The 14,308-nt window shown below is 39.7% G+C and overlaps 1 protein-coding gene across 1 annotated transcript in view; it reads left to right on the top strand.

The window, feature by feature from the left end:
- The window catches only part of TPK1 (thiamin pyrophosphokinase 1), a 258,586-nt gene that overhangs the window by 92,793 nt on the left and 151,485 nt on the right, over positions 1-14,308 (top strand). Inside the window, exon 4 of the mRNA XM_026843811.1 lies at positions 93-165. Coding sequence (XP_026699612.1) covers positions 93-165 — 73 coding nt within the window. The remainder of the gene's footprint in view (positions 1-92; positions 166-14,308) is intronic.

Genomic DNA, 14,308 nt, shown 5'->3' with positions numbered 1-14,308 from the left:
GCTTGTACCCCTTAGTGCTCTTGAGAAAATAAATATTAAATCTAGTAAAATGGATTAATTTTTCATTTCACTGCTCATTGCTTTCCTTTCAGCTTCTTGCCTGATTACATCAGTGGTGATTTTGATTCCATTCAGCCTGAAGTCAAGGAGTACTACAAGGTCAAGGTAAATTAAATCTCTTTGATGAGTTTGTGTGTGTTAGAGCATTGTAGGATCCAACCCATTAGTGCCCCCATTAGTCATTAAATGATTCTGGCTCCATTGGTTTCTTTGAGGCTTCAGTTTTGAAGCACCTTACAAGCTCAGATGTTGCACTCTGCCTGGCACTGTACTAATGCTTAAAGTAAACATGGGAGGTGTGGTACTGCCCGAGTCCTGGGTATGGTGCAGTTGCATAGCACCAGCTCAAGAATTAGGTCGTACTTTGCTGGAGGTTATAGCAACTAGAAACTAGGATAAAACCTCCTGAAAAATCTGTGACTTCTTTTGCTCAGTGAGATACAAAGCAATAAAGATTAACTTCCCATGATTCCCACATGGCTGGCACCCACAGACTTTCTAGAGAGAGTTTCTCTGTGTGATTTTTGCATGCTATGACTTTACCTTTTTAGCAGGAAGCTGCAGATGGAGACATCTGTCTCTTTCATCACCCACTGAAGCATTGAATTACGCCCCAACTACTTCTGCTTCGGTAGTGGAGTGCCCTCCTTAATGGGTTTTTGGACAAATTCCTGCATACATTAATTTATTCCCAGTGTAGCCACTGCATTTCTAGTGAGCTGCACAAATGTAAACTTGCATTTCTTAGGTCTTTGGGCTCAAAGTTCTGCCTTTAGCTGACTATTTGATATTTAATGCTTCACCTGCCTACTTGTATAGGCTTTTGTGCTGAGCACAGTGCTTTCCCCTCACACTTTGGACAGCAGATTTCTGTAAAATTCAGAGTTTTCCTCAGTGTGCCAGCTTGGCTTTGCAGCAGGCTTGATCGTGTGAGCTAGTGGACTTAGAGGTCTGTGATATGTCTGCTGCTAATTCAATGTGTGCAGTTGAAAGTTGCCTAAAATCTTCCCTGATGGACTCGGGTTCAAATGATTGGAACAAAAAGTTTCAAACTGTGAGAGGAGGGCTGGAAGAGTGCGTAAGACAGGATTTTAGTCCCTCTCTGAGCACTGCGTGGGGTTTTTAACATGTTCTACCTCACCGGTTAGAAGGGAGAAGTGTGTGATGGCTGTCCATCTGGGGAGAACCGCTCAAGAAAAATTCTAAGGAATCTTTAGGCTACAGATTGGGAAATAAAAATAAAATAGCAAGCTTTGGATTAATGCTGTTCACTATAGAGTGGAAATTCATGATCTGTGAGTAAATGGGGAAATCTCAAAATGCACTGCTCTGTTTGGCATGGATGTTGGTATATAAATGCTTATATAAATGCATGTTGGTAGGTAGGTAAATCCTGCCAAAGAATGCAGGTTAAGGATTGTTCAGCAGAGAGAGGGGAGATGGAATAGGTAGGAGGGGGAAGAATACAGTAGGATATGAAAAGGAATAAGATAAGCTAAACTGGTATTACGTTTTTTCACAGGGATTACTTTTCTGGCCATAGCATCCCTTTTGTCAGCTCAATCGTTAGTTGACTGTTGATGTGCATCGCATCTTCTCTATGAATGCGCAGTGAAACGTTCTGCTTCACACAAAGCTGATATACCCATGAAAGTCCTGGGCTGATAGGCTGTAAAGGAAGCTGTATTTCATCAGGATTGCAAAGGTGTAATGAAGAGCATATTCTAGAATCCTTGCCTTGAGTCCTCATACATGGCTGAGGAAAATGTAGTTTGACTTTAGAAGTTTAAGTCTGAGTGTACATGGTAGGAAAATTTTTTTTTTCATTTTTAAATTGAACTTCTATAGTCAGAAAAAATAGAAAGGTAAATATGGGCGAGTGTCTAAGGAGGTCTCAAGACAAAAAATATAATAAAACACAGAATTTGGAGAGTGGTGTATGCTTTTTTTCTTGTAAAGTATCTTGTCCAGTAAAGCACCCTCTGTAGTCCAGGCAATTTCCAGAGTCACTGTCATTTGGAAATGTTAGATGTGTTGATGACCCAAAATAGCTTAGGACTGTTTAAAACAGGCTGTGAGAGACCTTCAGGTGAGTAGGTCGGTGTAGTGCCATTGACTTCAGAGAAGTAGAGGGTCACATTGTGAGTTGGGGTTGCTTCCCATGCTGCCCTTCCTCACACACCAAAGCATTCCCTCACCCACATGCATATTACATCCCGAGAAAGATAAGCCATTAATGTTAGATAGTATTACTGTAGTTTCAAGCATTCTCTTTTATCAGTTGCTGGTGATTATGAAAGAGAAAATGAAAGAATTGTTGTAGCAAATCTTAGACTGATGTGATGTTTCCATTTTCAGTGAGCAAGTGGATGAGAATCCACAGAAAACCCACCTGCTAACTAACTGATCAGTATTTTCCTGTACAAAATAAAGCTAGCTTTTGATATTCATCATCAAGTATTTTGACATAGGCTTGCTCCTACAGCCTTCCCCTTCCTCAGTCTTGCTTCCAAATAGTCACTCCTTCTCGAATGCAAAGCCTGAACCGTTCTTATCACCCAGAATTACATGAAAGCACACGCATTCATCATGTGAAATTGCTCCAGTTTAATTTGCCCAGGTTAGTACCAAGAATGTCATTAGTTATCTGGGCTCCTCTGAAGCTGAGCGTGTTAAAATCAGACAACAGAATATTTATTTTTCATTTGAAATGTGTGTCTAGCTAAGCATTAAATCTTCAGCACCAAATAACAAGAATATTCCATTGCCATTCCTAATTTTTTTTCTCCCATTTACTGCCAAGCCACCTTTCCTGTTCCACCAGGCAGCAGACTGTCTTACCTGAATTTTCCCCATCACATGCACCTGTCTTGAGCTCCTTTCAGACCAGCAATACTAGTGACTTGCACTGTAGCTATAGCTTTAGCTTATTCCAAAGTCAGACTTTCTGTGTGGAGTATTCTTTACTGTAATGTAGATTTTCATCTCTTGGTGCCCCTTGCCTTTTTCCATATATGCCAGATGTAACTTATTTCCAAATCACAGAATCATTCAGGTTGGAAAAGACCCTTGGGATCATCGAGTCCAACCCTCAGCCTTACTCTACAAAGTTCTCCCCTACACCATATCCCCTAACATCTTATCCAAATGACCCTTAAACCCCTCCAGGGATGGTGACTCCAGCCCCTCCCTGGGCAGCCTATTCCACTGTCTGACCTTCTGGAAAAAATTTTCTCCTAATGTCCAGTCTGAACCTCCCTTGTTGCAGTTTGAAGCCATTCCCTCTTGTTCTGTCACCAGTTACCTGTGAGAAGAGCCCAGCACCAACCTCTCTACAATGTCCTTTCAGGGAGCTGTAGAGAGTGATGAGGTCTCCCCTCAGCCTTCTCTTCCTCAAACTGAACAGTCACAGCTCCTTCAATCGCTCCTCACAGGATTTGTTCTCCAGGCCCTTCACCACTTCGTTGTCCTCCTCTGCCCTCGCTCCAGCACCTCGATATCTCTCTCATGTTGAAGTGCCCAAACCGGACCCAATACTCCAGGTGTGTCCTCACCCGTGCAGAGCACAGGGGGACTATCACCTCCCTGCTTCTGCTGGTCACACTATTTCTAATCCAAGCCAGGATGCCGTTGGCTTTCTTGGCCACCTGGGCACACTGCCGGCTCATGTTCAGCTGCTTGTCAATGAGAACCCCCAGATCCTTCTCTTCCAGACAGCTCCAGCCCCACCTCCCCAAGCCTGTAGCCATGCATGGGGTTGTTGTGGCCCAAGGGCATGACCTGGCACTTGGCCTTGTTGAAGCTCATCCCATTGATGTTGCACCACCGGTCCAATCTATCCAGGTCTCTCTGTAGAGCCTCCCTATCCTCATGCAGATTGACACTCCCGCTTAACTTGGTGTCATCTGCGAACTTACTGATGATATACTCTGTCCTTATCAAGATCATCAATAAAGATGTTAAACAGAAAGGGTCCCAACACCGAAATGTTGCACAAAGGCAAGGTGACACTTTTTGAAGGCACTTGCTTGGGGTAAATCAAGAGCTCTACTGTCTGTCTTTAACATTATTGTGACCTGCAAGGAAGTGAGGTAGGGTGGGGTGGGATTGTGTACTCTTCTGTACACGTGTAACCAAGTAATTCATTACGGCCAGCAGAAGGGAGGAGCTATCACATGTATGGCATGAATATGAAGGAAACTGAAGCTAGCAGAAAGTGCTGAGAGGTATTTAACCTCTGCACTCCCATCTGTCTTGACATATGATGTACAGGGAAAAGTCATGCCAACATTCATTAAGTTTGATTTGATTGCTGTAGATTCATCTGCCAGGTGAAGGGCAAGTGGTGTTGAAGGAGATGGAGGTTCCTTCAATATTTCTATTGCAATGTTTTAATTTTTACCAGGAATTAAAGTCATATTTTTTTCTTTGTGTTTGTGAAACCAAAGGTGTTTCATTATGTTTTTTATAAACGTGCTTTATAGTTCTGTTATTACATTTACAATGGAGTGCCAGTGACCTCTTATTTTTAAAAAGCTACCCATTTTGACAGAAATTAATACATCATGACTTCTTTTATCTATCCAAAGACAGCATGCCACTGGTTAAGAGGAGTTACTTTTTCACAGTACAGCTTATGGACGTTAATTATGGAGTTATAAAACATAGTAATTTACAAGCGTTTGTGTCAAATGACAACCTAGCGTAGTGCTGTGTAAGAAGGGGGAGTATTAAACTCAGTGTGTGAAACAAATTATGGTTCTGTAAAGCGTTGTCTATAAGCAGTTGTATCATCATCACAAAACAAGGACAAGCCTGACTCCTCCGTCACACCACCTTCGTACCAGGATGTTGCTGCTAGACTCAGAAGGTTTTCTACCTCATTTAAGTGATGAAGGCAAGAGCAGATACAGGCCACTTACAGGAAACATGACATACAGATTCCAGAAGCCAAAGGGTTTTACTGGGATGGATATCTTTAAGCCAGTTCCTCTGGTGTTTTTAGCTGAGCAAGAATTACACAACAGGTGTTACCGTTTGTCCCCTAAGGAGGATTATCACCATTGTGTTGGGGAGCTTATTTAAATAAAGTTCATAAACATGAAGTTAATCTATTTTATCTCTGTTGGGTGTAGCATGCCGTGGTTAGTGAAGAGATCTAAAGTCAAAAGTGCTGTTTTTTCAGTTGTGTTGGAAAATAGACATAATAGACTTACGAGTGGTATGTGTTAAGTGATGGGCTAAGCATATTATGGTTTGGGGAGAGAATAAGGTTGTTCATTGTTTATTTTCTGTAGTCTTGGTTTTACCTCGTTGGCTTGTCAAGTAGGTACTTATAGTCTTTTATTCTTTAGATTAAAAACATACTGATGATTTCCCTCATTTCTTAAAGAGTTAAATAATGTTAAAACAGGATGAATCCGCACCACAACTGGAAAAGGATGACCATGTTTAAATTTTCCATTTTAAATCATATTACACTGTAAATAAGGATGAACTATCAATTCGATATTCTTTATTCTGTATATTTCCTGCCATTGTTAAAACAGAATATGAAAAGTGTTTTGTACTTTCATGATAGATATGCATGTTCATACGATCCCGTAATAGATGCTCTGGCAGTCTTTCTCCGTATAGTCTGAAGTACATTGGAAATGACACTGCACAAAGCAGCGAGGACTTGTGGTGATATTTCTGTCATTGCAGTTTCATCTGTTTCTTGCTTTAGCTGGATGTTTCTATTATTGAAACCTTTTCAACATTACTTTGAAGTTAAAACAGCCATTTGTATTGTTATGCCTCAAACAAGGCTCAGTTTCTGAAGTTTTGAGACCAAAGACTTAAAATTATACCAAATCTGTGTTTATGCCTTAGAAGCAGAAGGTTGAATCCGGTGCACTTTGAAATCCAGATTATGCTGTTTATTAAAAATCCAGTTTGGCTTTTCTGCTAAGCAAACTTCAAGCCTTGAAAGGCTTCTCTAGACTTAGTAGGCTCTGCTTCAGATCTGTAATTAAATGCTGTGAACATATTTACAAGTCCGCTGTTTCTCCTATTCTCTTTTCTTTTTAAGCCCCATAGAGCTGCTTATTTTTGCAGGCAGTTCTGCAGCTGTAGCACTTTCCCTTTCCTTTTTTCTATTACATTTCCAGGGTTTAATGGTTATCAGGGCTGTAGGAATGCTTAATAAGTATGGTGTGGGTATTGTCTTTTTGTTCTGCGATGATGCACCTATAATTAGATTTACAAAATGTATTAGCAGCAGTGAAGTAATGCTTGTAGATCTCTAACTTCTACACTTGCTGCTAAAATGCATGCTGAAGTGCATTTTTTAGTGTCATATTTCCTGATTGCTTTCTGAGGCCAAAATTTTTATTTATTTGGGGAAATCACAATGTTAATTGATTTCCCTCAGTTATATTATTATAATTTAAATACATACAAACCCATCAAGTTTTTCTGTGACTATTTTAATTTACCTTTTATCCCTAAATGTTAGGTTTTTTTCTAAACATATTTAATACAGGATGGGACTTTATATATTAAGAAGTTTGACTCATTTAAAGCATTCTTGTTAGAATGAACAGTTTTCTAAGAAAAACGCCGTTCATTTTTAGGGCCTGATTCCTTTGTGAGAGGTTTTAAGGTTTCAGAAGGAGCTGTAAAAGTTGTGTGGGTGGATCTGAAACAATTCAGTCTTGCTGTTGAACAGGCTACTCCTACCGACGATACCCACTTAAGCTTTCAAGCAATCCCTTGTTTTATGTGTCCTGCTGAAGACATCTCTGACAACTATGAAAAGTGCTGTGCCTACCTCAGTTCAGCTTCTGATGTGTTAAATGCCTGGGACACCTGGACTTACAACCAAGTTGTAAGTTGTAATTTTTTTCTACTGATGTACATTCATTGAAAGAGCCTCAGTGTCTTAACAGAGACAGAGATTCATCAAGTTAAAAAGATTTATAGGGCTGGGACGGTCCTGTTATGAGTATTTTCAACTGCATATGACTGCATACGCAATTTAGGATTTTGGACTGGAAGCTGTCTGTATGTCTTAGTCATGTAATTATTCAACAGGAGCTTTTGTAAAGCAGTTCAGTTCTTGAATAGTATGTCAGAGGTCTTATCAAGATCGTGTTTCTAAGTGAGTTGTATAGGTAATTTGGGTTATGTGGATTTCTTATTCATGCCAAATGGAAGTAATATCATAATGTTCCAGAAATGTCATAAATTTGTAAGATATACTGTGCTTGGTGGCACTTCTGTAAGGGTGACGTGACAGACAGTCACTCTAGGTCAGACCAGAGGTCTGCCAGTGTCTGGTCTCAGCTGGGTACAAGATACCTTTGAAAGCATATATATGCACAGTGATGCTTCTTTGATACACTTTTCATCTCCTGCTAATATATGGCTTAAAGATTTCCTAAGTCTGAGGTGGTATCTTTGTGTTTAATTGCTTCCTTCATAGATTTATTTGATTTTTCCCAAAATTAGTCTACACGCTTCTTTTCAAACTATGTAGATGAGACTTCAAGTATCCACAAAAAACCCTTGGCAATATGTTCCTCAGTTTAAGTGTTTACCATGGAGATAATCTGTCTTTTGGATGTTATTTTGGTTTTGAACTTGACTTTTGTTAGTCACGTTTAATTCTGCTGAATTTTTGTGTTGCGAAAAAAGAGTGGATGAACATACTTTAACTGCCTTTTCACTCCTGTTCTGGTTGTAGTAGTATGATTGTGCCTAGGATTCCTGTAGGTACATAAAGGGGTATGTGTGTGACCAATGGAATATTGCATATGCCATCAAACTTCTGGGCTAAAATTATGTAGAGCCTGTACAGATGTTTTGTGTCCTGCTGGGTTAATATACGTGTAATGGCTGGGAAGTTCTGCTGAAAAGAGTCTTCTGTAAAGTGAAGGATGTCAGGACTCTGGGCTTGCGTGGTGCTGTTCTTAAATGCTGGTGAAACACAAAATCAAGACAAATCTGTCCAGTTCTTAATATCACTCTTTATGCTTCCACCAAGGTAGCAGTTTCCAGAAAACATTATATCTGTTTAAATGCAGATGAGATTTGTGGGGAAAAAAAAAAAAAAAAAACAAAAAACCAAAAACCAAATTCAGCTATACAGCCCTGCGTATTTTTAACTAATGTGTGTTCTTTGTGTTACCTCCTGGAGTTACACATCACTCCTTTCGAACCTGAAGAAGCAGTTAAGTCCTACTTGTATTGTAAGACCAATATAATATATTCGTTGTAAGATTCAGCAAGTTTTGAGGTCATTGAGAGTCACTGTGTAGGTTTATTAGGACCTGAGTCAGGCCCTATTTTATCTAGTTAGGATAGAGAATGCAATTTGACCAAGTTCTCATTCCTTAAAAAAAGTGCTACTCTGTGTTCCTTTACAGTATTTGGCTGTTCATTATGTAGCTTTGGGAGACTGTATATAGAAATTAAGAGATTAAACTTTTATTAAATGTGGTTTGTCTTTCTTTTGCTTAGGTTCAGTTTGCAGGTTACGAGTTGTTTTCTTTCTTCTCACAAGTGCCTTAGCTGAAGCTCAACTGCCTGACAGTAGAATATGCAAGAAAATGGTGCACCATATAACAAAAATGATGCTGGTGGTATTTTAGTCTTGCATCCAATTTCAGTTTAATATTATGTTGCAGTATGAGATTTATTTCTCCCTTTCACTGGTTATGGCCCGAGGAGGCGAAAGGGTAGAATCTATATTGCAATAGACGTTTGAGTTACTTCCAAGAGTTTTAAAAAATTTAGTCTGGTGTTAATCTCTGAAAGAAGTCATTACTCTGGTCTGTCAGCCTGTGATGGAGAAAATAAGAGAAAAGTTTAAAAAATAGAAATGTGTTGAATTAACTTCATTTCCAGTGCAAGGAACAAAAAAGGTGTTTTAAACAATGACAGCTTAATCTGCAGAAGGAAATTGAACAGAGTTATTTTGTGATTAAGCCTCTTCACACAAAAGAGACAGCTTTAATATGGTACTAGTGGTTGAAGACTCAGATGATGGGTCTTTTTAGATGTAAGTGGGATTTTTACATCCGTCTTTTCTTTTTAGAGAATTTAAGAGAGAATTGTTACTGGAGCACAAGGCTCAGTGCCCGTGCCTATGGACTACTAATTAGAACAGTTTCCAATGAAGCTGCAGAACCTACAGCCTCACAGCACATCAAATGTTGCTACAAACTCAAGTTCAGCCTAAATGCTCTCTGGGATTTGTAAATTTGATTCTGTTGTAGGGGAGTCCACTAACTAGCCAAGGCCCAACTCTGGCCAACAGCAGGAACACAAACCTTACCATGAACCAAGAAAAAGATCCTCAGAATCCTGATACTGCAATTTTAAAGTATTTTAAGAGGCTTGGCAGCCTCTGCAAATGATTCTGCTGAGCATCCTGTCAAGGAGCAGACAGCTCTCCTTTCAGAAGCAGAGTGAAAAGATATAGTCTGTTGCTTATTTCAAAGTAAGAAGGTTTGCTGGCGGGCTGGAGAGGAGGAGGAGGAAAGCTTCTGACATGCTTTCAGGGACCTGTAGCAAGCATTTTGGTGAGTGCGTTCCCTTGCTTTAAAAGGAGCATGTGCACTACTCAGGATCGTTCTCCCTAACCTCCAGACTCCAGAGGCAGATTCACCAAGGACACCATAAACTTTGCTTCTTCATCTTTGACACAACTAACAACTTAAAAAGGCACAATAAATTGGGATATACGATCCAGGGCTACCACATCTTTACTTACCATCATGTTGCCCTCACAGTGTTTACACTTCACTTAGAGCAGTACAATTACAAAACCTCAAGGATGACAATCCAGATGAAAGTAGGTTGACTTGCTCTGTTTGTATTCATGCAGACAGATGAGTGCTCTACAGGCCTCCAAACAGAAAGCGAGAAAATTATGTGTGTTGTTCAGGTCGAAAAGCTAAATGCTTTTGTAGCTTTTCAGTGGAACAAAGGATGGACTAAAACTGCCAAACTTGAACTTGAGTGTATTAATTAACTTTGTCATGGAAGTGTAAGGCTTTTTGGAGTTTTGATATGAACCAAGACAGAGGTGGAGTCTAACAAGAAAATTCAAGTGCAGCTTCTGGAGCACAGATGATTATTTTTCTGTACTGAAATTTGATCTGGTTTAAACTGTGCAAAATACAAGGTTTGTTTTTATAGCTGCACTTAGAAATAGTGCAAAATTATAAAAGTTGCATTCACATATACCAGGAGGAACTTTAACTTAAGATGCAATTTTGGAAAGAAGACCATTAGTGGCAGAGAAATACCATTACTGGGTGGGATGGAGAGGAATGAAAGTACTCGGGTTCTGGCAGCTTTAACTATAGCTGGATGGGGAAAGCTCTACAAATTGGAATATTTCTCATATTTACCTTTCTTGGTACCATCTCTTTTTATTCTTCTGTTCTCTATTTTCTGACTGTAATATTCTTCTGGGCTCTTGCTGTTTTCACTGTCATCAGTAAGCATTTGAAGCTCTGTTTTCCTGTTTCAATCCTGCTGTTTTCCTTGAGTGCTCAGTGGAGCCCAGCAAAGAGGAATTGGATGAAGGTTTGATAAACTGACTGTTCAGGAAGCTCAGCTGAAATCTGGAGAGTCTCAGGACCAGTGTGAGTTAGTCTGTGTTCAGTGTGCTGTTGGATTCCTTCATTTAAAGAACCTGTGATGGTCTTTGATTAAAAAATAATAAAAGTTCCTTAAGTCAAATAGATTTGGAGGTATAATTAGAAATGGAAACAGTCCCCTATGTGATTAAGTGAGTTAAGAGAAAAAAATGAAAGGGGAGAAGAAAATGAGGAATAGAAACTAAGTAAAAGGCACAGACTGTCAAAAGTGAGAAAAAGCTAAGAATTTCACCAGCAAAAAATAAAGGTAACATCAGCAGAGGGTAGGAAACAGAACTGTACAGAAATAGAAAAATTTCCCTGACACATCAGCAAATTAATTCTCATGTCATTTTTTCAGACATGAAGAAGTGAGTGTGATAAGATAAGCACTAATGCATGAAAAACATATTTTTCTAATCTAAAAGTAAGATTTTTCAGTTTATTAGGAATGAATGCAGGGTGGTTGATTTGTTTGTTGGGTTTTTATTTTTGTTTTCAAAGGGTTTTGTTTGAAGTTAACATAGGAGGACCTATATTTATTCCATCCTTGACCAAGCCTTGGTGGGAGTTTCATCAGGTGAAGAACAGAAAATCATACAAGGAGCTTAAAACTTAAATGACTGCAATGAAAATTGGAATGTATTTACAGTAAATTTACAGGTGTTAAGACTATTTTGTCCAAATTCTGCAGCAGTTGCTTCTGTAATATATAATGTGTCCAAGCAACTGTTAATCCAGTTGAAACAACTAATTTAGTAAGTATTTACTTTGCACTTAATTGATAATAACCCTTCAAGTAAGGAGTTGGTAATTTAACATAAATTGCTAGCTAACGTTACCAGACTTCCATTTAATTGATAAAAATGTAGCCTTCAAGAGGAGCCTTCTTTTGAGAGCTGAAAAGACCTTCCTGCTTTTAAGCTCAGCATCAGGAGAACACCTTTAGGGAACAGAGTAGGGATTAAACATGGGATATAATTGAATATTGTGACCCAGCCCCAATTTTTTCAGGCATTTAAAAGCCAGACTCTTTTGATAAAGTTTTCCATTAGTTTTGTTCACCATCTACTGTTTCAACATATAATAAAATATAGCTGTTATACTTTAGTGGTTTAGATACTTGATATTTTAATGACTACTGAAGTTGTATTTGTAGGAAGAACTCAAAAATTGAAGACCTGCCTATAGAGCCATCTCAGGGTTTGCAACAATTGTGCTGGATATTACTGTCCTGGCTGGGACTCCTGTACTTCTAGCATTGGGTTTGCACTAAGCAATTTGCTGTGGGCAGAGGGAAGGCATAATGCCTTGTAATGGTCTTTGTGGTCCTGTCCCCTTTCCTTGCATCCACTGGTGACTTATTCGGATCCTACCTCAAAAATACTTCTGAGAGGTAAAATGTCAGCCTTTGCCTGGACAATTTGACAGGATAATAGTGCTCACAGTGGGGGACTGTGTCAGTTCTGTGCTCAAATCAAACATGGGTGTATTTCTCAGGGCTTTAAGATAAATTTCCTAGTGGAAATTTTAACAGGGATAGTAGTGGAGAATGTTCAGGCATCAGAATGTGCTCTGTATGCTGTTTTTATCACAGTTTTGTGTAGCAAATAAATGTACTCATCAATACCTAACTTACCTGCAGAGGTGCATGTCTGGTCTGGCATTGACAGTTGCTTACACAGCTCAATATGGGGGAAGGTCTCTAGAGTGATTCAGAAATTTTTTTTCTTTGATAAGGTTATGTTCTCAATATCTTGAGCTCATCCCAGACTGAAAATTGGGCACATGCTAAGAGGAAACTGGGAATATCACAGTTCAAACTCCCATTTTATACTCTCACGGTATAAAACAGGAGGGAGGATGGAGGGGGTCTGAAACTCCTTAAAGTGATTTTTCATGTTAAAAGCACCATTACTGTTCCAAAAGAGCTCTGCACCCACCAGACCTTGAGCAGGTGTAGTTTGGTCTAAGGGGCAGGGCTTTGCAAGGGATTTCTTTTGTCAACGACAATGGAATCAACTCACATATGTTTCAGTGGTTGTAGTTAAAATGTTTGGCTTGATCTTGGAGAGGGGAGTCAAAAAGTTTTCGAACAATTTTTGTAGTTTGTTGATTGTTTGGACAAGCCAGCTCCTCACCACAGACAGTTATGGATTCAAGCACATATCCTGTCTTTAATTACCAAGTTTTAACTGCTCTACATGCTTCAGTCCTTGTGCCACCCTCAGCGTACTGCCCGGATTGCGGTTTTCAGCCTTGGGCTGATGGGTTGCGAGCAGCTGCCACAGAGCCGTTCCCACAGTCCAGGAAGAGTTAGATACAGTTCAGCCAAGGGAGACAGCCCTCCCCTCCAATTTTACCATTTCTATGGATTTTCATGTGGTCTGAATGAATGTGCCTTCAGCAATGCAAATAGCTGGCTGTGGCCAGACTCCCTTTCTTTCTGCTTTGCTCCCCTTCTGTAGAAGAGCACCCTCCTAGCTGTGAACCTTGAGAGGTTCAGTGCCTTAAATTATGAGCCAAATATGTGCCTTAAATGTAAGACAACCTTCTTGCTTCACTGCAAAGTCTTTCTGAACAATTTTCATCAAAAATAACTGGTTTGTTCCAATTGACTGGAGGCTGTGATGAAGCGTTGATTGTAGTCCTTGGCATCAGGCTCCCAAAGAAAGCATAATGCCGTGCCGCGGGGGGCACGGCCGGCCCCTGTCCTGCTGGGAAGTGTTCTCCCCGTCCAAGGCAATGGCAGATCTGCTGATTTCAACAGGGTGTTCAGGATGGGGCTTCAGAGAGAGGCCCCAAACCCATGACAACAGCTCAGTTCACCTCTTAGAGTTAATAAAGTGACGTAATTGCCGATGAATTGGCAAACTTTTCAGCTTATTTAAGATGATGACAATGGTGAGGCTTTCAGCATATTGAACAGGAGCATCTCATCAGAGGAAACAGAGATTGCAAGGTGTTGAGAGTGAAAGTTGGTGATTCTCCTGTGATTGTGCCCTCCTGTACAGAATACTTTGTGATGGTTTTTTTGTGTAAATGCTATCCCTAAATGCCTCGCAGACCTGAACTGGAAGTAGATGCATAGGTAGAGAAATAAAGAGATACAAGAAAGAGACTAATGGCATTTGACATTTCTTCTTGAACTTGGTTCTATATAGCATGAAAAATGTAGGTGTGGGTTGACAGCTTATAGATGCTGTGGAATAGCTCAGAATTTCCTGCGGCAAAAGGAGAGTAGCGGAGCAGGAGAGAGAGGCCAATGTACAATGAGTGGTTAGATTTGGGAAGGAAATAGTATAAAATGTTTAAGGTTCCTTAGAGAGCACTATTTATTGCTTATGTGATATACTTTTTGTGGTAAACTCAAGACGCTTTGAAGGGTTAGGGTAAATCTGATATGGCTTGATAAATATCAGAAAATTTTGTAAAGACGAACTGTCAATAAATCAGCTTACTGGTGTTTACACTGTCTCTCCTTTAGTTAAATTCACTTCCAAAGAAGTTGCACAGAAGGTAATAAAAGGGACAATACCTTGCTATCCTGTTATCTGTCAATACATCATTTATTTCTTCCCACAGCAGGCCATACCACTTTCTTATATCTTCCC

This window comes from Athene cunicularia (genome assembly GCF_003259725.1).
Source record: "Athene cunicularia isolate RWA chromosome 2 unlocalized genomic scaffold, athCun1 chr2_part2, whole genome shotgun sequence".
Lineage (NCBI taxonomy): Eukaryota > Metazoa > Chordata > Aves > Strigiformes > Strigidae > Athene > Athene cunicularia.
This window is presented reverse-complemented; position numbering and strand designations above follow the sequence as displayed.